The sequence below is a fragment of the Malaclemys terrapin genome, chromosome 14 (assembly GCF_027887155.1).
Source record: "Malaclemys terrapin pileata isolate rMalTer1 chromosome 14, rMalTer1.hap1, whole genome shotgun sequence".
In the NCBI taxonomy this organism is placed as follows: Eukaryota; Metazoa; Chordata; order Testudines; family Emydidae; genus Malaclemys; species Malaclemys terrapin.
The window spans coordinates 33,034,947-33,060,100 of NC_071518.1; the positions used below are offsets into that span (position 1 = coordinate 33,034,947).

Below are 25,154 nucleotides of genomic sequence, written 5' to 3' on the forward strand. Positions count from 1 at the left end.
TAAGAGCTAGACTAGAATCCTGAAACATTAGCCCCAAATGAATTCCTCCCCAATTAGCTCATATTAATCTTTGACTGAATCCTGACTACTGCACTCAGAACTTGTACCTGTAGTGATAGCAACAAGTGAATTTATGGTGCATGTTTTAATGAAAGAAGTCTCCCCTCTTCATTTACTTGTTCAAGAAATGCTTCGTTTGCTTCACAGTCCTGTGAGGAGGGTGAAGATGGGTATTTTGGTTAAAGGCTAAACCCTAAGAATGGGAGACAGGAAACCTAGATCGGTTCCTCACTCTACCACAAGTCCTGTGTGAGGAATAATCTATTTCATCGATGACAAAACCGGACACAGAGGGATTGTGTCTTGCCTAATGTGATGGCTGGTAATAGCTCCAAGTTTGTACTCATTAGTGCACACTAGAAAGAACAAATTAGTAAAGGTGGGGAAAAATCTTTTGTTGGAACCTTTCCTGAATTTTGTGAACTGCATGGATGGGGAAGACCACACAACGCTAGGACTTCCTTTACAAGATAAAGGCTGATGATAAAAACAAAGTAACACAGCATTAGACCAGATGTAGCACTCTTACTTGGCAATATTGAGTCCTTTGAAAAAACGGGCAATATCTTGATCTGAAGACTGCCAGGGCAAACCTCTAGCACGTATTACTGTTTCACTGTCTACTGCTTCAGATTTACTACTGCAGAAAAAGAGAATAGTAAAATTCAAGGTACTTAATCCAAATTTTCTTTTACACTATTACTACCAAATTTCATTGTAAGTACCAATTCAGCACATGGATCACAGAGAATGTCTTAATATGCTGGGATATTTGCTGTTGGGATTTTTCTAATCATTCCCTTTCTTGACTGAAATGAGAAGCAAACTACTATGAATAATACCTATATACTACCCTGAAATATGCTCTGAGGCCATCCCATCACTCAAAAAGGTGTTTTGTTTTTGTTTTCAATAGTCAGAATGCACAGTAACAAGTCTGCAGGGAGTTGAATTTGATTCATGGGATTATTAGAGATGATTTAGTGTCAACAATCCATTGGAAGATGGTTTGCACACCATCACTAACGATAAGTTTGACAAACAGGTTTTAGACAGCAGAACTCCTGGTTACTGCAATTTCTTTCAAAAGCAAACACACATTTTAGATCTCCACCTTTTCTCCCCCCAAGCCACAATTTAGAATAGCACAGAGACAAAAGCCAATATAACTTGAGACATTTCATAGTACAGTTACAAAGGGCAAGCTCATCTTAATTGCCACTTTTGATTGGAAGGGGGTAGATTTTCCTTACCCCTATCCCTTCCAGTCTCTTCCTTTCTATAACTTGACTGGAAAATTCCAGCAGAGAGAGAGAGAGAGAGAAAAAAATAATTCCCTGGTCACCTGTGAATTATCCACACCAGATGCTGAATACCCATTCATTAATATACACAGTACACCACACAATAGGGCGTTATATGAACCTAAATGCACAATACTAGGGATACCAGCAACTAAAGGGAGAAAGAGCCACGGTGCAATTTATGTCAGCACTAATCAACAACTTTTGTTTAAAAGTTTGAGTGAAAGCAGCAATCCACAGAGGTCAGAGAATCTGTAGGAGACGTCTCAATAGGCTCTGACTGGACAGCAAATAATGAGCATTTACATATCACGCAGCTCTCTCACTCTTTTGGCCGTAAGAGTGCAAAGGCTCCCTTCTACTAAGGTCCCAGAATCCCTCAAACTATCTTCTGTTCCTTACATTAGCTTCTACTGCAGTTTGTAAGACAGTTTGCAAGGCAGTGTACAGTACAATTGCTCCCTTTGACCATCCCTCTGTACTGAAAGAAAGAAAATGGTATACAGCATGAGAGAGTACACTGGTTTAGTGTGTACAAGATACTATCCCTGTCTATGCTAGAGAAAGTTTCTAAATATTTATCTTCTACTGACTAAATGGTTTCAGCTCCACTGATGTTAGTCTAGTCCATCACTAGTGTATGTGGACCACCAGCCTTTTATTCACTATAACAATTGCACATACTCAGAGCAGGGCTAGATGACAGTGCTTCAGATACCAGTGGCACCCTGTTTACACTGTGGCTTCCCAACATTACTACCACCAGTGGGGCTGAACTGGTTAGCTAAGAACTGTCGCAACAAAGGCACTTACCAGGGACCTGTTTCATACTTGTATTTCACAGTTTCAGGGTCAGTAAATCTGCAATCTGTAACTAATAAGAGATTAAGTTAAAATATAGTCCTGAACAACAGCTATTTCAGCAGCAGTGAAAATGCCCTTGATAATTTATTAAGATATTTTGCCTCTTCCCAAGAGCATCCCATACAAATATCCCACTTACTGCAGGTTTCAGAAAGCATGCTGAAAATAATAGCCACCATCGTTTTCACTTGCCATACACCAAAGTCCTCCTCTGTTTCATCTGTCTCTAAGCCTATATCTATACAGCGAGTCAAGGAAAATAAAAAGGATTTCACAATCATTTATCAACAAGTTATAAGGCTTTGCTATTGTCAACACAAAACTGACAATCCAATTGGATCAACTTTAACAGCGACATGTGACCGCTGCATGTGTGTCACTCTGCTCTTAAACTGGTTAATATTCACTTTACTGGTCAACATTCTGAAAACTACTGATAGCTGACATCATCTCAGCCTAAGAGTTTACAAAAGCGGGAGTCGTTCCTACTATCCCTGGTGTAAACACCTGATCTTTTGCTGTATTCATCTGGACCACAAAATTCCTCCCTCGGAGTAAAGATTTTTTTTTTTTTACATTAGCCTCCCTCTGGGTCAGACACTCAGAACTATTACCAACTGCAAGTACTAATGCACTTGGATGCGTAGCTTCAGGTGCTCAATTCTAGAGGAGATCATTTTACTCAAGTGCTAGATAAGCATTTTCTTATAAGGCGAAGAATTTAAAAACCCTATAAGTGTACTGAACCCATTCTAAATCTCATTATGAGACAGAAGACTAAATGTGAAAAAATATGTTAACAGCTGAAGATTACAACAGTATCTTCAGGGTTATGTTAAAAACTCCTTCAGCTCTATGTAGAGATGAATTTTTAAAACCAGCTTCTGATTAATTTAGTGGGATGAAAACTATAAACAATTGCACAGAAAATTATGGTTTAGAAGTGACATCAAAAGGATACACTCTGCCATGGATTTGATAGTTTGATCTTTCACGGGGGCTGAATTGGGGTAGCACGTGTGAAACTCCTTGCGTAGATCATAAAACGAATAAAAGCAGTCTGACAGCAGGAAGTTCTACAAGGAAGGAAGGGAGAAAATAAATTAACATTATGAATGCCACATCCCAGCAAAGGACAATTAGGTTTTTTTGGGGGATTGAACAAGGATCTTACCTGGCCAGAGTTATATATTTATATCATAAATTTTTATTTTATACCATATCTACTCTTTCCCTTTCTGATTACAGAGCTGCATGTCACTCATTTGACCAAGACCAGCCAATTTAATTCTCTTATCACCAACTTCAATAGTTGGTGTCACTGACTGCAAGGATATACGCTCCTACAGTAGCAAATCAGGAAAGCTTCCCAGATGTAAATCCATGCAAAACAGTTACTAGTTTTAAAAACTGAGTGGCTGTGTTATATTAAGGTTCCCATTTAGGATATTGTATCTTTTTTTTCTGTGCTCTTGCCAAAAGCAAGAGGACTCCAAAAGGTAAGCACCACAGGTTGAAATATTTAAAAATAAAATTATTTAAAAAAAGAAAAAGGAAAATTGTAATAGTATAGAAAATACTTTCCAATCACTTTGTCCAATATAGGATAAAACAGATTTCTGGAAATAAGTGCTGCATTAAATATTATTCCTCCCTTCCTACAAATAAACAAGCTAAGTGGACAGGTGGTAATCCAGATCTATTTCAGCAGTCTCTCTCTCTCTCTGCTAGTGCTTTATGAAGTTTGATTTTAATCCAAGCAAAATAGCACTCACCTTTGTTAGGATTGAATCATTAAGAAAAGTCATGAGAACCCTACTGGGAAGTTACAAAAGCCAGGGTCTGAGGATTGTAAAGAGCTTTTAATAATGTTTGAAGATGATGCAAAAATATGTTGGGGAGCAGGGGGGGGAAGAAACCTCACAACTGAGTGAGACCCATCCCTCAATCTGGTAGAAACAGTTGTTCTGTCTCCAGTATTTTTTGGGGGGGAAGGAGACAGAAATAGGTAGAAGGGATGAAGAGTCCTTTTAATCTACTGCCTTTCCATATTTTTTCTGCTTTGCACTCCAACTCTTTGGTGCCCCATTATTATAGCCACCATCCCCCCAGCCAAGAAGCAGACTTTTCCTAGAGTCAGTCAACGCCACTATTTTATTAGCTGCAGGGGCCACCAATAAATATTACTGAAACATCTTACTTCCCGGAGTAGGATTATGTGTCTCAGGTGTATGAGTAACATGCAGGATATTTTCTTGTTGATTTGAAATAAAGGACTACCTTTCTTCCACACCAATCTCATACCTTTTTGGATGCTTCTGGGTGGAGGACCTGCCGAATGAGCAACTGGCCATCTGTGCAGAGTGTGTAAGAGCTTCTTCCCAATAACTTCAAATCACTGGCGACCAGCTGGCTAAACTAAAAATAAAGTGGTAAAGTTCATTTTTATTGATGGTTCAGCTTGTCAGTCCATCTTACTGCTTTACAATTTTATTTACCAAATGCATTTCCAAAAGATAAAAAGGAAATTAAACACAATGATAATCTCTGAAAGACCACAACTGATAGAAGAGAATGGGGCTCCCGTTATCTGAAGGGCAGACAGACAGCTATTAGGCAATTACAGGACAGATTTATACCACAAGGACAAATCCCCCCCCAAAACCAGCAAGCGGGCATTTCAGCAGAGTTAAAATTGTTGGAAGCTGTAATTGTAACAGTAAGGTTCAAACATTTGGACTCCTTACTATCAGTTTTCTATTGAAAGCAAGAGACTATTAGACCGAGCAGAACACTGATTTTGCAACACCACTTCTAGAACTAAATTGGACCCAAGTTTTATTTTCTTTTTTAAGCTTAATCGAAAAAAACATGAAGAGCTAGGATGCTACTCTTTAGGGTTTATTGGCATTTTAACAACAGCATGCTAATCAAAACCAAACAAATTGAGTTCTGATGTCTTGAGTAATGAATTTGTAAGAGTCTGTGCAAAGGCAAAAGAATGTTAGTCAGAGATATGGTACAATAAACATTAACACAAAGCTATCCCATCTTTTCAGGCTTCTAACAGCGTTGAGCCTCACTAGGAAAAGGATTGTTTGCCCCTAATTTCTGGATTGTTAAATGTTATTTTCCATCCTTGTACATAAATTTCTGTCCTTTTGATCAATCTATATCAGTGCTAGAGGCCCTGATATAGGTATTACCATAACTAACAAGCTATTTACTGATTTGATAAGCAAAGATAATTTTCAAGGGGACAAACATAATTAGTTTAAATTTCCCCCTGATGCATACATTCTTGCAGGGAGGGGGTTGCATTGTACCATAAACAAAGCAATAATTAATAGCGTGAGTCATCATCCACACGTTTCTTTCAGTAATGGCTTTTCCTTGCAGTTTGCTTTGTAGAATAGTGGTCATCTTTGCACTATGGCTTCACCTATTCATTTAGGCAAGCATACATGGCATTATACAGATCCACAATTCGTCTCTGCTCTTCAGACATTACAGTTTAAAGGCTTGATTCTGCAGCTATCACACAAGCAATTAGTCATATAAGATCAACTTTGTGAGCAAATGTTGCAGTATCAGGCTGTAAGACGTAACAAGGAGAGACAAGGCCAGAGGATATGAGTGGTTAAGGCAGAGTACTTTTTGTAGCACCCTCATTAGGTCTAATTTTTGGTAATAAACTTTTTTTTTTTTTTAAATGTTGATTAATTTGAGTCAGGTGAGCTTTGCAGACAATGTTGAAAGTGAACTTGGAGGAGGAGGCAGGTTGTCAATATAAAGGGTGTTACAGATTAACATGAGGGCTACTTCTGTGCACAGATTAGAGGTTCAGGTTTGAATGGGTGCAACTTCCATCAATTTCAACGAGCGTTTCATCAGCTTATGTCAGGCCTGAATTTTGCTCTATTCACCTCTACCCCGATATAACGTGACCCAATATAACACAAATTCGGATATAACACGGAAAAGCGGCGCTCCGAAGGGACGGCTGCGCGCTCCGGCAGATCAAAGCAAGTTCGATATAACGTGGTTTCACCTATAACACGGTAAGAGTTTTTGGCTCCCAAGGACAGCGTTATATCGGGGTAGAGGTGCATGTTGGAATGTGTTCTGCCTAGAGACTATCTGAAAAGAGAGAGACAGGCACTTCTCCTCCAAGTGCCCAGCACAGGGCAAAGTCAGAGCCACTGAGCCTTGTCGAAGGAAGGGGTAATAGGGTTACCATATTTCAGGTTCCTGAAAAGAGGACACTGTGGGGAATGGGGAGCTAGAGGGGAGGTAAGGCTGGGGGAGGTAAAGGGGGTACCTGCAGTGGGGTTACTCACTGGAGGTGGGGGGCAATATCACTCACTGTCACAGTGGTAGGGCAGCTGGCGTAAGCCCAGGACACAGCGACAGCTGTCAATCAGTGCTTCCCTGCGGGACCCCCTCCCCAGGGCTGGGAGCCTGCAGCTGTAGCTGCAGGTGAATGGACCAATCCAGCTGCCGATGCAGGGGAGGGAACGATCGGGAAGCTGAGCAATTGGGGCTATTTCTGGAGCTGCAGCCTTTGCTCTGCAAAAACCCTGGACATTTCCTGGTATTTGAAAAATCCGCCCAGAGAGAGGATGGAGGTTCAAGAGTGAGGCAATATCCTGGAAAACCCAGATGAATGGTAACCTTAACTGGTATAAGTCAGCCATAGGAAAAGCTTTTCATCCCCTACGCTGGCTTTCATAGACTTCCTCTTCCCCAGAGCTGCGCACTTCACCAACAAGTCACACTTGGCTTTTTTTCCCCGGAGGCTGCTGCTGCTGCAGAGCACCTCTCCTAATCCACACCTCTCCTCTGGAGAAGGAATAGGAGGGACACAGGAAGATAGGGTTACCATATGTCCTCTTTTTCCCCGGACATGTCCAGCTTTTCGGCAGTCAAACCCCCGTCCGGGGGGAATTGCCAAAAAGCCGAACACGTCCAGGAAAATGGCGGCTCTGCTTCTCCCCTGACTCTTCGGCTCTGTTTAAGAGCCAGGCTGCCCGAAGCCGGCAGTGCTCGGGCAGCCCGGCTCTTAAACAGAGCCGAAGAGTCGGGGAGGAGCAGAGCCGCCACGGCTGGAGGCTCTGCTCCTCTTGGGCAGCCCGGCTCTTAAACAGAGCCGAAGAGGAGCAGAGCCTCCAGCCGTGGCGGCTCTGCTCCTCCCCGACTCTTCGGCTCTGTTTAAGAGCCGGGCTGCCCAAGCGCTACCGGCTTCGGGCAGCCCCCATGCCTCCGGACCCTGCGCCGCCGGAGCCCAGGAGGGGAAGTGCCCGGCTGGGGGCGCAGGGTCCGGAGGCATAGGGGCTGCCCAAAGCCCGAGCGCTACCGGCTTCACGGTTTGCCGGGCAGCCTCCAGACCCTGCGCCCCCAGCTGGGCGCTTCCCCTCCCGGGCGCCAGCTGCGCTGGGGAAGCGCCGGCCGGGGGCGCAAGGTCTGGGGACTGCCCGGCAAACAGTGAAGCTGGTAGCGCTGGGGCAGCCCTTTCCCCGTGGCTGGGAGTGGGAGGGAGGAGGGGGCGGAGTTAGGGTGGAGAAGGGGCGGGGCTAGGGGTGGGGAAATGGGCAGGGCCAGGACCCGTGGAGGGTCCTCTTTTTTTATTTATTAGATATGGTAACCCTAAGGAAGAGGAGTTTGTGGAAGCCTCTAGTAATAACTAAAGTGTGCTGCATCCTTGGAGGAAGGAAGGAGACAAGTCTGCAAACATTCCTTTCTCTTATTTCCTTCACCCTACAGAAGCTATAGGCAGGCAAGCCTGCACCCTTCCCAGTCTCCTCTCAGTTCCCCCTACTCTCCAGCAGACTCAAGATTCCAGTATTCTACCCTGTCCAAGACTCTCTTGTACAGATGGATCATTAGAGGCAAAGGAAGAAGATTAAGTACTTCCACATGCCCACAAACTGTACAATGGCAGGTTCCTAGCAAAGCAGCCAGGTCACTAATGATGCTTTTCTCCCTCCTAGCACTCCGCTCATCCAGGATGCATTTGTGCTCATTTCTATAGTATCTAGGCACCATGTGGAGATGGAAGCTGGGAAACTCAAAATTGACTTACAACAACGACAACAACAACAAAATCACACCAATCCAACTGGGGGTTTGAGTCTGATGGGGATTTGGTACTCATGCCAAAAAAAAGTACAAGTTTCCATCTCTGACATGCTACTTTGACCTAAAATTGCTACTTCAGCAAGATAGCTGCCACAGTAGTAGCCTCAAATTACTTACCTTTCATGCACGCATACTACTGAAACGAGCAAAATGATAAACTTCCTCCCCTTTAACAAACAAATATGACTGGAGATGCTGTACTCGTCTACCGTTTGTTTTATAGGTGTGTAGCGTGGCACAACGAACATTTGATTCATTCTGTGACCAAAGAAAGAGATCCAGGGACAAGAGTTCATTGGGGCAAAAGCTACTGTAGAGCTAGAATAGCACAGAAGGCACGTACACACAATACAGTCTCGAGAAGACAAATTTCAAGACTAATACGAGTCCCCTCCCAAAATCTGAACTGATCTGCTTAGGAAGATTCTGTGTAGCAAACTGCACAGAATCTCTCAGCCTGTGAAACCTACTCAAGTCAACAAACATAATTGTTTCATGAACTGTTACAACTGTTTTGAGACATGTATCTTGGTGCCACTCTATACAAAGGCTATTCAGCATCAATACTCAGGTTTTCATTCCCACACAGCACATATCTATCTTAAGCATTTACTAATCCCTGGCAACTACTGGAAACTGCAGCTTAAAAGTTTTAGGGCCAGAGTTTCAGACATTTTACATGTGCAAGTGCATCTCTTAGTACCACAATTTTACACACAAACCAAGTACTTTGGTTTTTGAATTGTAATGCCCAAAGGCCCAATTAAAGATCAGGGTCCCATTTTGTTAGCTGTTGCTCACACACACATACACACACAGGAAGACATGGTCCTGTGAAAATGCATGTACTGAGCTCATTTTGCTTGCCACGATGGTAACTGCACAAGCAAATTGTGTGCAAAATTTGCACACATTTTGTACAAGGAATTGCATGCCTGAAGCTTCTAAAAACTCTGCTCTGCCCTGCCCTTCCGCCCTCCCAATATTCACTGGTGTTCAGTTGAATTCCACATTCAGGTAGGACTGAAGGAAATTTACACCAGGAAAGAAATTAATCAAAATCTTAAAATGGTTCTGTCACATTTTGCTCCAATAGCATAGTCTCACTATCCATTAAAGCAATCAAATCAACAACAGGTTAACCAGTTAAAAGCTTATGTTACAAAAGCAGGTTTAATTTTTTTCAAATGAAACAAACAAACAAAAAAGTTGGCCGAGCGGTTTTTCCACCAAAAAACATTTCATTTGATAAAAGGGAAAAAATTATTTTGAAAAACAATTTCCAATTTCTTTTGAAAAAAAATATTTTTTTAAACAGTAAGACACTTTCCCCATCTCTCAAAGAATTACACCCTCTTCCCCTCCAAGGAAAATAAATAAAGAAATAAATGGTGGAGTACACTGTTTTTTAAGATTAGAAAGTAAAAAAAAAATCACTCACCCACCCCCCCCACACACACACACACTTTTGCAGTGTAAAAAAGAGGAAGAAGGATGAGAAGGTAAGTTTGGGAAAGATACTATTAGATTTCTCTCACTTTTTTCCTGTGGGGGCTGGGGGCAAAGGGGAAAGAGTATTAGTAATTCTTTTTCCAGTGTAAAAAAAAAGGTAAGTGTTGCTTTTCTCCACACACACTTTTCAAGGGGTTTTTTTTTTGGGGGGGGGGGGGGGAGGGAGAGAAGCGGGGGGGGAATGTTATTTTCTTTCTTTCAATTTTCATATTTAAAAAAAAAATGTGAAAGGGAGAGAACATTTCCACACACACACACACACACACACACACACACACACACCCATCACTATTTTTTTTTCTTCACAGGAACAAAATAGAAATAACTCTCTCACAACAAAAACAACCACTACCACAAGAAGTGAGAGAAAGTAAAACAAAATGTTCAAAATTAAAGATTTTTCATTGTAAAAAGTGATATTTCTTCACTGTAAAATTTCAAACAAAACAAACATTTTCTTTTGAAGTTTCCACAATAGTCCCTCTGTCTACATTCATCCTCGTACAAAAATTTCACCAGCTCGATCCACTATGGGCTCAGAAGGATGGTCTTCTAAACTATTTAGCCTGTGGTTTAAGAATTCATGTTCAGAGCAGATGAGAGTCAAAGGTCTGAAGAACATGAAACAACACAGCAGGTTATTGTTTAAGGAAGACTTTCAGCCACTGCATAAAACCCAGAGATTAAGATCTAAGAGTGCTCAAAATACCTCAACTGCAATATAAACACCAGCAAGACAAGCAAATTCCAGAGGGGTGGAAGCCCCTCAGAGGTGCAGCTCTGGAGACTGCCAAATCCACATCCCAGAAGCAAATAATGGAAAGTGGGGAGCTGTCTGTTTTTTCATTAGATGCAGCACCTTACTGTTTTGCTGTAGCTATTTTCTGTGATTGATACAGTAAAGGAGAACAAATATTTGCACACACAAAAAAGGGGGGGAGGGGGACTAGAAATAGCTGAAGGGTTTAACTACAGATTCTCAATGAAAGGAAACCAACAGTGAGCTTTGTGCCTGATGCTTCCGAAGATGCATAGAGTTCATACAAAAGAAGTGCAAGCAGTAGATATTTTAAATTTAATGGAGAGTTGGTGAAGGAGACAGATGCAGGACAGCGATTTCATGTGGCAGGAGCCTTAAAGGAGAAGGGTCCACGACTAACAATGAGGAGTGGTTATATAGAGTGACAGATGAGCCCAATACTAGATGAGCAGAGGGGATAAGGGAGGGAGTAGAGGCAGTATTTGAAAAATGGGTTGAACCAAATCCGTGGAGGGTTGTTGTTTTTCTAAAACAATCATAGGATGTTTACACTGCATCTTTATAAATATTAACAGTGACATTTAGTGTAGCAGCACCTATGTCTACTGCTAGAGATATGTTGATAAAAATTAGGGTTACCATACGTCCGGATTTTCCCGGACATGTCCAGCTTTTTGGGCTTTCCCCGTCCGTGGGAAAATCCCAAAAAGCCGGACATGTCCGGGAAAATCGGGACGTGTGGGGCCGGCAGTGCCGGGACGGGGCCGGGCCGGCGGTGCTGAGCCGGGGGCTGGGGCCGGGCCGGGGGTGCTGGGCGGGGGGCTGGCCCAGGGCCGGCACCCCAGGGCCCAAGCTGACCCAGGCTGGAGATGCCGGGGGAGGGCCAGATTGGGCCGCGCCTCCTTCCCCCCACCCCCCTCCCTTACCTGCTTCAGGCTTCCCGCAAATCAAATGTTCACGGGAAGCAGGGGAGGGGGCAGAGTTGGGGGGGACTTTGGGGAAGGGGTGGAGTTGGGGTGGGGGTGTGGGCGGGGTTGGGGCCCCGTGGAGTGTCCTCTTTTTGGACACTCAAAATTAGGGTTACCATTCGTCCGGATTTACCCGGACATGTCCTCCTTTTTGTTCTAAAAATAGCGTCCGGGGGGAATTTGTAAAACACTCAAAATGTCCGGGATTCCCCCCCTCCCCCGGCAAAGCAGAGCGAGCAGCTGGGAGGGCTGCAGGAAAGTCCCGGGCTGGACTCTGGAGCAGCTGTAGAGGAGCCGGATCCGCCCTGCATTCTGAGCCGGCAGCTCTCCCCTGCAGCCCGGTCCAGCAGCACTGTGCAGGGCCAGGGACCGGGTTTTGTTGTGCTGGGGAGCGCAGCCATGTGTCCGGCTCGGCTTGCACAGAGCCCAACACCCTGTTCTGAGCAGCAGGGTAAGGGGGCCAGGGAGGTTCTGGAGGGGGCAGTCAAGAAACGGGGGGGGGCTTTTTGGGGGGAGTGGAGAAAGTTTTGGGCAGTCAGGGTACAGGTAGGGGGTAGGGTCCTGGGGGGCAGTTGGGGGGGGTCCCAGGAGGGGGCAGTTAGGGGACAAGGAACAGGGAGTCTTAGGTAGGGGGTGGGGTTCTGGAGGGCAGTTAGGAGCAGGGGTCCCAGGAGGGGGCAGTCAGGGGACAAGGAGCGGGGGGGTGGGGAGCTGGGAGTTCTGGGGGGGGGCTGTCAGGGGGCAGGAGTGGGGAGAGGGATCGGAGCAGTCAGGGGACAGGGAGCAGAGGGGTTTAGATGGGTTGGGAGTTCTGGGGGGGGGGGGCTGTCAGGGGGTGGGGAGTGGTTGGATGGGGCGTGGGAGTCCCAGGGGTCTGTCTGGGGGTGGGGGTGTGGATAAGGGTTGGGGCAGTCAGGGGACAAGAGGCAGGGAGGCTTAGATAGGGAGTGGAGTCCTGGGGGGCAGTTAGGGGCAGGGGTCCCAGGAGGGGACAGTCAGGGGACAAGGAACGGGGGGAGGGTTGGGGGTTCTGGGGGGACGGGAAGTGGGAGGGGCAGGGGCGGGGCTAGGGCGGGGCTCCTCCCGTCCTCTTTTTTGCTTGCTGAAATATGGTAACCCTACTCAAAATATGGTAACCCTATCAAAATCACCCACCCTAATTAACAGAGCAGGAGCGGATTTGCCATGAAACAAACCGTGTGGTGACCCAACGACAGGGAGGCCCCCAAAATGCAGGACAAATCTCATCTGACAACCTGCCCCTGAGTCCCGGCCGGCGGCACAGCAGGGCTCAGGCAGGCTTGCTGCCTGCATGCCAGAGCCAGTGGCCCCACGCCGTTCCCAGAAGCGGCCGGCTGCTGGTACATCTCTGTGCGCCCCTGGTGAGGGATAGGCATCTCTGCGCGCTGCCCCCCGCCCTGGGCAGCGCTCGGAGACCCGCTGCCACCCACCCCCCTTTAATGAAGGCATTAAGCAACTGTTAGAGGAATAGCAAAAAGTAGTAAAGCCTTATCCTCCACCCATAACAATCCCAACAGTCACCAAGGTCTGGGAAGTTTGAATATGAACTGCATAGCTCAATCTAGAGTGACCAGATAGCAAGTGTGAAAAATCGGGACAGGGGGTGGGAGGTTTATTGGTGACTATATAAGAAAAAGCCCCAAATATCAGGACTGTCCCTATAAAATCAGGACATCTGGTCACCCTAGCTCAATCCCAACTCTTGTTACCACAGACTCATGTAGGGAACGACACGGCTTTAAGGAAACAGTTATGGACAAGTCTTTTCAGATGGAGTTGGAGCACATCAATGTAGAAATGGTTATCAAACCACACTGAAATAAAGGCCAAGAAGTTCAGGCTTCCAGTTAAAATGCTGGACTTCTGCTTCTCTTACCACTTTCACCCTGTGCCCTTGGCTCCAGTAATGAAAACCACCTCACCTCTATCTCCTCTCACTCATCTTTACACTTTATTTCATGATGCCCCATATAGCTGGCATGCCTTCATTTTAACTGAGAGGGTATGTGCCTTGCATGCCAAGATCCCTCCTTGAAACTCACTTCTTCCTCGAATCTCACAAACACTAGTGTCTGTTGGCAACATGCTGACACCCATAGGTGCTGGAACAAGGGTTTCTGGGGGTGTGGCAGCACCCTCTGGCTTGAAGTAGGGTTTACAGTTTGGTTCAAGGGCTCTCAGCACCCCCTCTATACAAATTGTTCCAGCACCCCACTATTATAAAACGACTCTGATTACATCATCATCTGGGTCTCTCAGTGTGTTTTCACAGCCAATCTTTGTCTTTTTAGATTGTAAACTGCTCAGAGCATGGAGAGCATCTTTGTAGTGTCTATTGTGCAGGGCCAGTCACTTTGGTGGGAAATAAATCATTTCATGCATTGGGAAATCATTTAGTGGTTCAACTTTGAAAGAAAAGTTGAACAAAAATAAGTTCTGTGGCAAACAAGCTGCTTTGTACTTAACTTCTCTGAAGCCAAGACTGTTCTTAGAGGAGGAGGGAGAGTGTTTGAATGCAAGATTGAAAAACTGGCTGAACAGGATTCTGGTCAATCAGCTGAGAGTAGAAAGAGAGAGAAGCAGAGAGACATGTTTAGCCAGCAGCATGCTGGATGCGAGCCAGCACAGACTGCTATGTTTTCTGCAAACCAATCCTAAGGGGCTGAAATGACATAGCCCCCTTCCTGTCTTAATTATAACTGAACAAACGAGCTGTGGATCTTAGAGAAACGTGAGGATTCTTCAACAGGCCCCTTTCCATAGTTATGATTTATAAAGCGCTAATATAAGAAACTGGCTGTTTGGATTTCCCTTCTCCCCCGCCCCCCAAAATACTCATCCTTGAAAGGCCACCAGACATCTGCATCGGTTTCATGCAGCATCTACAGTTAGCGTAGAAGTGCTGCAAGGACATAGTTCATCTGCATCCAGATCAGCCTGATAGAGTGAACCATATCTAGCCGTAAGACACTATCCCAATAGTGCACATGTGGTTCCATTCTAAGGAATGGCAGGAAATACATCAGCTTCTCACTCACCAGATCTGCTCCTTGCACATATTCAGAGTTAGATCTACTTGCTTGAATGTCTATAGCAAGGGCATTTCTTCACTACCCGCCGGATCGGCAGGTAGCGATCAATCTATTGATCCCCGATCGCTCTGCCATCGACTCCGGAACTCCACCGCAGCGAGAGGTGGAAGCGGAGTTGACGGGGGAGCGGCAGCGGTCAACTCGCCGCCGTCCTCACAGCCAGGTAAGTCGACCTAAAATACGCAACTTCAGCTACGCTATTCGCGTAGCTGAAGTTGCATATCTCAGGTCGCCTCCCCGTAGTGTAGACCTAGCCTGAGTGTTTGGTTTCATGCCTGTTAGCCCTACAGCCAACACAACTAAAGCAGAGCAAGCTGTGTCCTATTCCAGATCACACAAACAAAACTGCTAACAAAGTTCCAGGCCGAGTTCTGTGCTCTTGGTGTAACCCAGAGTGGAATGGGGCTGTAGAACCTTTTACCGTCATGAGACACAAGGTATTGAAACCCAAGTTGTGTTCTAAATTTCAGCTATGTCATGACTATCCGTGTGTAAGTGCACCCAGGGTGTAAAAAAAAAAAAAAAAAACCTTCCCAGCACCCTTTGTTCCCCTGCACTCTGAGCGCATGAACCTAGCTATGACAATGGTGAGGGTCAAAGATAGGACATGGCCATGGCTCTGCTTGCACCAACCAGTGCAGTTGGGCAGCAGAATCGCAGTTGCACCCTGCGAAAGAGTGTAAGCAGGGGCTATTCTGGCCTACATCTTGCTAGGGGAACAATGTAGGGTTACCATATGTCCGGATTTTCCCGGACATGTCCGGCTTTCTGGGCCTCAAATCCCCGTCCAGGGGGAAATCCCAAAAAGCCGAACACGTCCGGGAAAATAGGGAGGGGCCGGTGCTGCTGGGTGCTGGGCTGGGGCCGGCGATGCTCGGCCGGGGGCTGCAGGGCCGGGGGCCAGGCTGGGCCCGGCGGTGCTGGGGTCGGGGGTGCTGGGGTCGGGGCCGGTACCCCAGGAGATGAGCCAGGCTGGAGACGCTGGGGCCGGGGCCGCCGGAGGGAGCCGCTCGGTTGGGGGGGCCAGACTGGGCCGCGCCTCCTCCCCCCACCCCACCCCAGCTTACCTGCTGCCTGCTTCAGGCTTCCCGCGAATCAAATGTTCGCAGGAAGCAGGGGAGGGGCGGAGACTTTGGGGAAGGGGTGGAGTTGGGGCGGGGCCCCGTGGAGTGTCCTCTTTTTGGAGGCTCAAAATATGGTAACCCTAGAACAATGCCTCCACGAGTTGCTGTCAAGCACGTTGCCTCTGGGAGCTGCAGTGACATGCTTCTGCACCTCACTGCATATATATCATTGACAGTAGCTGATATGCCACAAGTGTCCTTGGCTGGCAGTTGAAGGGTAGGGGAATTCAAATTAAATAAATTCACTCTGGAGGCAGACATGGAACCCAGGGTTTTACATGTACACGCACAATAACTGTTCAACTTTACCCTTAATGCAGTAATATATAGGACCTTGAACAGGGATGAATGTCACACACACTGAATAATTTAAATAATCATATATTTAAGATAACCATGTGATTATATCCACCTACATTCAAGTTAATTTAAAAGCATGTACATTTATCCTTTAATGTGCATGTTAGTAATTTTGATTTTGTCTCACTTCAGCGTGGGTCACTTTTTGCTTGTAGCATCTCATGTATTGTCTGCTTTTGCAATAATAAGAAGTGTGAAAGAACAGAATTAAATTGTTAAAATATGTCAGCCATAAGACAGGCCTATTTTGATGATGTCATTAAGTACTAGGTTGTATTCTGTAATAAATCGCACGGTGTGTGCATTTTAACGTGAAAACTCTGAGATAAGAAAGTCATTGCAATCCTACAGCTTCTGCTTGGATGGGCAAACTATCACAGCCCGTGCACTATAGCAGGGATGGGCAAACGTTTTGGCCCGAGGGCAACATCTGGGTATGGAAATTGTATGGCGGGCCATGAATGCTCACGAAATTGGGGGTTGGGGTATGGGAATTGGGCTCTGCGATGGGGCTAGGGATGAGGGGTTGGGGGTGCAGGAGGGTGCTCGGGGTTGGGATCGAGGGATTCAGAGGGCAAAAGGGGGAATCAGGGCTGGGGCAGGGGCACGGGAGGGGGTCATGGGTGCAGGCTCTGGAGGCGCTTACCTCAAGCAACTCCCAGAGCCAGCACCATGTCCCACCTCCAGCTCCTATGCAGAGGCGCGGCCAGGCAGTGTGCGCCACGTCATTGGTTGGGGTGGGGGCAGTGTGCAGAGCCCCCTGGCTGCCCCTACGTGTAGGAGCTGGAGGGGGGACATGCCGCTGCTTCCAGGAGTTGCGTGCTGTGGGGCAACCTCCCAACCCAGCTCCCCAGCAGGAGCTCAAGGACCAGATTAAACGCCTGGAGGGCTGGATGCGGCCCCCGGGCCGTAGTTTGCCCAGCCCTGCGCCAGAGCCTAATCTTGAGAGAGACCAAATAACCAAAACTCCTATTGCTAAAAAATCAATGTTTATGGAGTCACAGGTACTGAGGTCCTAAGAAGAGACCTCCTTTGCTCCCTCCATTGTGCATTTTGCTCATGCTCCAGCTGGGACACGGGTCCATTCTTGGATGCCAGCAGCACTTAAAGACTTAAAAACAAACAAACAACCCACTACACTATGAGAACCTCAAAGAGTCTTCCACTGCTTCTCACCAATACAAGACCTGATGTTTCCAACAGGACAGCAGCAACAGCTCAAATTCCAGTGGCCCTTAAAGGAGTCAATTAGCATTACAGGCAATGCCTAAGCACTCTATGTGCAATTCATCAACTTGCTATTAGACAGAGGTATGAATATATTCTACATTCCAACATTCCTTGACTTCAGGAACATTCCCATTTGGACGGTGTATGTTGGGCCCCCTCTTTATGAGTGATCCATGTTTCAGATACAATCTGAACCAATAGTTTTCTGCTCCTTTACTCTTCAGATGTTAACTACCTCTGCCTTATCCCTGCCATAAGGAATTTAAAGCGTGTCAATACTATAAAGAGGTGTGTAGCTAGTGTTTCAATAGTATTGGCAGGCATGATAAACCTTTATTATGTTAGGTAACTTTTTAAACAGAATCTATAGTAAGCCTTTTCTTTTGTTCATCTGTTAACGGTTATTCCATGCAGCTGACAAAGGGTACATAGTGACCTTGTATTGAAATCACCATGTGCAAAAAGTGTAATCCATCAAGCTGTGACTAAATTTCTTTCTGCTTCTGGAATAAAGAAGAGCTACTGTATCTGTATACTACTCTGGGCCTCCCTGGCACAAGAAGAAATGTTCTAGTGGTTACAGTCCTCCACAAGGGGGAAACTTCATGTTAACATAATTATATGGAGAAAACACACCCATCAAACCCTCCCACTTGAAATTTTCCTTCTCAGAGCTAAAAAGCAATTCTGCATATGGAAATGCCCTGCTTTTGCCCTATTGCACAGAAATATGGGAAGCACTGTCCAGAGGGATAGGGTGCTAGCCTAGGAACTAGGAGATGAGGGTTCAATTTTCTGTTCTGCCATAGATTTCCTGTGTAATTTTGGGCAATTATTTAATCACTCTGTGCCTCAATTCCCATTCTACCTCACAGAGGTGTTGTGGGAAATACAGAAAGACTGTGATGCGTTCAGATAATACAGTAATAGTAGCCATAAACATGCATACAATAGGTTGATATCAGAATTAATAAGTTTAACTAGAGTAAAATATTACCCTCATCTCAGATAGTGCTCAATTTTGCTTCTGAGTTTCCAGCCATTATAAACATCATCTTCCTTGAAAAATATTATGTCACTTTCTAATAGATATTAACCTGATCTCTTATTACTGTTCCAGCTGCATTTGCATTTGCTGCCACTCCAATGCCAGTAAAATAGCTAGCGTATAGTGGAGTTTCTGCTCTCCTTCCAAGTCAATTTCATCTACATCCAGGGTTCATATGAAAGACAAAATGATTAACGCAGGGGTAGGCAATCTATGGCACATGTGCCAAAGGCAGCATGTGAGCTGATTATCAGTGGCACTCACACTGCCTGGGTCCTGGCCACCGGTTCAGGGGGCTCTGCATTTTAGTTTAATTGTCAATGAAGCTTCTTAAACATTTTAAAAACCTTATTTACTTTACATACAATAGTTTTGTTATATATTATAGACTTCTAGAAAGAGAGGACCTAAAAACATTAAAATGTATTACTGGCACACGAAACCTTAAATTAGAGTGAATAAATGAAGATTCGGCACACCACTTCTGAAAGGTTGCCAACCCCTGGATTAACGTATCATGGTATCAGTTATTTGTGAAAACCCATTTCATCTTCCTTTATAATTGGCACATGCTTAGGGATAATAAACAGCTTAACATTGTTCTTATAAAAATTAGAGTAGGCTTTGAGCTCTGATGTTATAGACTCTAACAAACAGCAGCAAACTTTCTTCAGTGAAAAGAAGAATTGTTTGGGTTGTTTTTGTTTTTTAAATACAGGACAAATTAAAAAAATTCTGTTTATGGATATTTTTCTCAAAGTCAGTTTTTAAAAAAGTGATTCTTTCTCCCCTTTAAATTTTCCACCCTTTCCTCATGCTCAGGTGCCAAGAAACCCACATTTCAGGAGTTGATATGATTAACATCACAATGCCTTACTACTGGGGAAAGTGTAACTGTGAAGTCTTGGGAAAAATAAAATAAATAAAAAGCACATGTAGCTCTTACAATGGTGGGACAAAGTCCAAGGAAAAAGCTATTAAGGGCATTACCCAGAATAAAGTTTCGTCAGATCCTTTCAGTTAACAACAGAAGGTAGACAAATGTAGAATTATGAAGGGAAACTTATTTGAAAAGTGTTGGAAGGTTATTTGAATTGTGCAGGGACTAATGTAAAACTAGTTTGCTGGGTATAGATAGGCAAGGGGGAGAAGTAGGGTAGCCCAAAGAGGAGACTGGTGTAAAATGTGGGAGATGTGGGAAGTTCATACAAAATGGCTCATTTGAACTAATTGGTTACCTGCTGCTGTAAAAATCGACTGTGACTCAAACAGCATAAGGCAACAAGATTACCAGAGGAGCTTCCATTGTGTATACCTTTCTTGCTTCATTTGAACAGTTTGGGGTTTTATATGGTTCTTGAAAGTAAACAGCAGCTGGTTGCTTAGCTTTTAATTCTTTCTGGGAAAGAGTGTCGATCTAGCTTTTAAGTTACTACCTAAGAGAAAAAACTCTCTGAGTCCTGCCCCTCTAGAATATTTATGGCCAATTTTGATTTAAGTATTTCTTAGGTGGAAGTTTGCAAGAGCCAGAATATTTTCATGCCTGTCAGCTACAGGCATCCATCCAGCTCAGGGGACATAGTAAAGCACAGAAGACAAAATTATGATTCAGCCCACTGGAACTTCATGGTAATCAAAATTCAAAATACAAAATCAGGTTATTTTAATATCTAATGTTGAAAAAAATATATATGGAAAAGGCCGAAGATGAGTCATTTGATGTGGTACTTCTGTAAGACAAACACATTCCAAGGGTTTATAAAACAACAGGGATATGTTTCATTATTGTTAGTCTTGTTTTGCTACTGTACTATCATGATGGGCAGCAACTGAGAATTACTGAAATGTTTGCTTATTGAGAGGTGGGAAAAAAATCCCTCCCACCTTCAAACTAATTCTCTCTCTCTTGTTGGATCAGGTAATGGAAGCTAAACAAGCTACTGCACAAATTTGCTAGAGAAGTTAGGCTCAACACCAAAGTTTCAGAGAAGTTTTGTGTATTCTAGTCTTAGTGATACACGCAATGGAAGGCTTTTGTTGGGACAGAAATTAAAAAAGAGTGAGAAAGGGTAACCCCTTAGGAAGGAAATGAAGCTCATAAACTTTGTATAAAAGGAGTGAGGGTGAAACAAATTGTGTGGGAAGAAGAGAAAACTGTGTAGTGCATATCTTTCTGGACTTGCCTTTACCCCCCCAAAAAATTTAAAAAAAACCTACACACTCTAGTAAAACACCATGTGCTGAAAGTGAGGTTAGTTTCCTGGTTAACATGGAAGTTGATGGAGGGAAGGGTTCTCTCTCTCTCTCTCTTTGCCCCTATCCCCCACCCCACAGGAACAAGATAATTCCGCCTCCCATGGCTGCGAATATTTGGAAGATCACCACTGTAGAGCTACACATAGTATCAAAATACTAATTCCTTTCCCCTTCATGGGCCAAAGTTTAAACGTGGATAAGGTTATATTTCTGCCCTTAAGAACATATTTTAAGAATGTTTAAGGTTAGGAAGTGAAGCAGGATGGGTTAGTGCATTTGAAGCTCTTTAACAGTGGCCACAAGGACCTTCTCCATAAAAGTTCTAAAAGTTTCCTCCAGTTTCATGATGATACATGCTCTACTGCAGGGGTCCCCAACGCAGTGCCCCATGGCGCCCGCCGGGACGTCTAAGTGTGCCCGCGATGAGCATCCGCCGAAATGCCGCCGACAAGCAGCGTCATCCAGAGGCGGCATTTCGGCGGATGCAATTGGCGGCATTTCGGCGGCGGCGACGCCTCTGGATGACGCTGCTTGTCGGCGGCATTTTGGCAGCGACGCCTATTGACATTGCCGCTTGTCGGCGGCATTTCGGCGGATGCTCGTCCGCCGCCACGGTCCTCCGTGGCTCATTGTCTGGCGCCTGCCAGACGAAAAAGGTTGGGGACCCCTGCTCTGCTGAATACTACCCTCTAGCATGAACACAGCTAGCTGTTGAAGACTGCATGCAGATTACACAGGGACACACACACACACACACACCCACCCTTTTAATGGAGTTCCCAATAAAAAGCAATGGGAAACAGTAACATTTTATGGCACTTCATGCTCGATCGTTTTCTTATGCAATCTATCCATCCACACACACAGAAACCTAAACTAAGAACCACATTCAATAGCCTGCTCCCCGGTCATCTCTTTATTGAAGAGGAGACCTGAATGGTCTAAGAGTGTACAAAAGAACCCCCTCCCCCCCGATAACACACCTTTAAAAATCTAAGGATTAGTGTGCATTTTGAAAGTTTTACTGGCGTAACTATGTTGCTACGGCTATGTCTACACTGCGCAACTTACAACGGTGCGGCTGTGCCGCTGCAACCATGCTGTTGTAAGGTGCACTGTGTGGCCACTCTATCGCCAGGAGAGAGCTCTCCCGGCGAAAAATAAAACCACCTCCAATGAGGAGTGATAGCTTCGTCACTGGGAGTGCGGCTCCTGCCTCATTCGGAGTGTGTGAGTGTGTGTGTGTGTGTGTGTGTGTGTGTGTTGGGGGGGGTGTTGGTGTTTTCACACCCCCGAGCGACAAAAGTTTTAGCGACAAAAGTGCCAGTGTAGACATTGCCTAAGTGATGTGATTTTTCCCCCCAACATAGTTATACCATTAAAAGCCTTACAGTACATGCAGTTATATCAGTGTACATGTGCCTTACCAGAATAAGCTATATGGACATAAGCACTTTTATACTGTGCCCTCACTAGGGGAGCTTTGCTAGGGTTACCATATTTCAGCGAGCAAAAAAGAGGACGGGAGGAGCCCCACCCTAGCCCCGCCCCTGCCCCTCCCACTTCCCGCCCCCCCTGACCTCCCAAGCCTCCCCCCGTTCCTTGTCCCCTGACTACCCCCTCCTGGGACCCCTGCCCCTAACTGCCCCCCAGGACTATCTAAGCCTCCCTGCCTCTTGTCCCCTGACTGCCCCAACCTTTATCCACACCCCCAGCCCCAGACAGACCCCTGGGACTCCCACGCCCCATCCAACCACTCCCCACCCCCTGACAGCCCCCCCCCAGAACTCCCAACCCATCTAAACCCCTCTGCTCCCTGTCCCCTGACTGCTCCGATCCCTCTCCCCACCCCTGCCCCCTGACAGCTCCCCCCCAGAACTCCCAACCCATCTAAACCCCTCTGCTCCCTGTCCCCTGACTGCTCCGATCCCTCTCCCCACCCCTGCCCCCTGACAGCTCCCCCCCAGAACTCCCAGCCCCCCACCCCCCCCGCTCCTTGTCCCCTGACTGCCCCCTCCTGGGACCCCTGCTCCTAACTGCCCTCCAGAACCCCACCCCCTACCTAAGACTCCCTGTTCCTTGTCCCCTAACTGCCCCCTCCTAAGACCCCCCCCCAACTGCCCACCAGGACCCTACCCCCTACCTGTACCCTGACTGCCCAAAACTTTCTCCACTCCCCCCAAAAAGCCCCCCCCCCGTTTCTTGACTGCCCCCTCCAGAACCTCCCTGCCCCTTCTCCTGCCCCCCCTTACCCTGCTGCTCAGAACAGGGTGTTGGGCTCTGTGGGAGCCGGACACGTGGCTAAGCTCCCCAGCACAACAAAACCCGGTCCCTGGCCCTGCACAACAAAACCCGGTCCTAGGTCCGGACCGGGTTGCAGGGGAGAGCTGCCCTTGTATCAGCACAAAGTGCTCTCGCTCCCGTTTTGCTACCCTGCATGGCAGAAACCGCTCCAAGTTGCAAAAGGGGAGGGCTGCACTTTGTGCTGAGACACTTGCTCAGAATGCAGGGCGGAGCTCCTCTCCAGCTGCTCCGGAGTCCAGCCCGGGACTTTCCTGCAGCCCTCCCAGCCGCTCGCTCTGCTGTGCCGGGGGAGGGGGAAATCCCGGACATTGTGAGTGCTTTACAAATTCCCCCCGGACGCGATTTTTAGCACAAAAAGGAGGACATGTCCGGGTAAATCCGGACGAATGGTAACCCTAAGCTTTGCGGCTTTAACTATGCTGACATTCTAAAAACAAGGCCTAAAAAAAGTTAATCAATCCAAAAAACTCAGCTACGTAAACTACTCCTAGCAGGGAAAAACCAGTAACCAGGAGGCAAGCTACCCACTACAAAAGGGATAAAATCCCCATTGGTATAAGGCGTGAGCAGAAGTAATAGCAGATGAAAATTCTAAAAAACCATAGAGCTGAAAAGTGTGTCAAGAATAAGACCATGAAAAAAAAAGGGGGGGGGGGGAGGTGAGGGGTGTCTTCCAGACCTCAAAGTCTTCTAGTGTGGGGACTCTTAAATACTGTCAGTGTTCCCAATATAAATCTTTGTTTATCCTTAAAGACACCTCTCCCAGGGAACGTATTTTCTCTTTTTTTTAGTACTAGTCCCTTAGCTGCAAAACCTATGTAGTATTTCCAATCTTTAACCTATTTCTAGGAGCACTATAATAGTGTCTCATTGCTCTCAGTGGCTCGTGGCATTATCAGTAGTACTCACTGAACACGTTATTTCAGCCTGAAAGACAAGATTTAACACAGTCCCCAAATTCTGTGTATTAGTTAATATATTCTGGTTGTTATACACTAAAGTCAAGTCTTGGGCTAAGTACAACTGTGCTCATATGGTATTCAGTATTCCCTCTCCTCACCCATCTGTGTTTCAAGGACAAACTTTCATTAGCAATGTGATCTTTAGCACTGGGTCTATTGATTGCAATGCATAGTGGTACTGCTGTGTTTACTCAACACTGTCTCATTGTTTGTAGTGCAAGCCTAACCAGTTGGAGGACGACAGCCAATACCTGTAATGAGGGAGAACGCAAGTATGTTTTTCTCACAGTAGTTTTTAAAGGATCTCTCTACCCTTCTTCCCTCCTCCCCCCATTCTTTTCTAAAATCAGAAGATAAAAAAGAATGGCTCTTTTCAACTCCCTTCACACACTGACCCCACATACTTTCATCTTCTCAGGGATTCTCTCATGCTTCTGCCTTCTGCTGCCCCTTACCTCTTGCCAAAGAAACTAAAGCACTCATGAGCAGAAGGGGGCTCCTGGGTACACACCCAGCCTTTGGGTTCATGACAGAACATAGCTTTCCAAAAAAAGATTTTTTCCCTATTCTTTGTGACGAGCACTGGAAACGTAAACCTGTGTAAACTCGCTGAGGGTTAGAATGTAGCTGGGCTCGGCTATGGCAGCAGCAGATTTCCCTTCCCCGGAGCTCAATACACTTTTAAAAAACAAAATGGTTCAGTTAAGTTCCGGTTGCATCCCAAAGAATCATCCTACTATCACTCTCCGGAATTCTCAGCCCAGATCTGGGCTTGGCAGTGTGATCTTGGGGGACAGGAATTGGTTGTATCACAGGGAGAGAGCAAAATAAGTTTCAGAAACAAAAATAGTAAGGCTGGCTTTACTTGCTAAATGTTCTGCTTTCTCTGGGAGCTCTTGTGTTGTCCCTCCCCCAAGTGCTCCAAAGAGATATGCATCACATATCATTGCACCTCTCCTCAATACAGAAGGGGACAGAAAGAGGGGGCAAGCTTCTGTTCCCCTGATTGCCAGCCCTATAGGATAGCCCCACTGGTGGCCTTCCTGTACAGTCCCAGCTTGAAGCCTAGGAAACTGGTACCAGGGGAAAACTGGAGCACTGTTCCCCTGAACTAGCCAGAGACCCAACTCCCTCTCACTCACCAGTCAGGA

The 25,154-nt window shown here is 45.9% G+C and overlaps 1 protein-coding gene across 8 annotated transcripts in view; it reads right to left on the bottom strand.

Moving 5' to 3' along the window:
* ESRP2 (epithelial splicing regulatory protein 2) overlaps window positions 1-25,154 on the bottom strand; it is a 70,913-nt gene that overhangs the window by 28,944 nt on the left and 16,815 nt on the right. For all 8 annotated transcript variants that reach the window (XR_008447101.1, XM_054048782.1, XM_054048784.1 and 5 more), the window contains exons 4-8: window positions 4,533-4,646; window positions 3,190-3,304; window positions 2,368-2,466; window positions 2,178-2,238; window positions 590-700 (exon numbers count right to left, since the gene is read on the bottom strand). Coding sequence is in view for 7 of the 8 variants with exons in the window: in XM_054048782.1 (XP_053904757.1) it covers window positions 590-700; window positions 2,178-2,238; window positions 2,368-2,466; window positions 3,190-3,304; window positions 4,533-4,646 (500 nt within the window). In the remaining variant the exon portion in view is untranslated. The remainder of the gene's footprint in view (window positions 1-589; window positions 701-2,177; window positions 2,239-2,367; window positions 2,467-3,189; window positions 3,305-4,532; window positions 4,647-25,154) is intronic.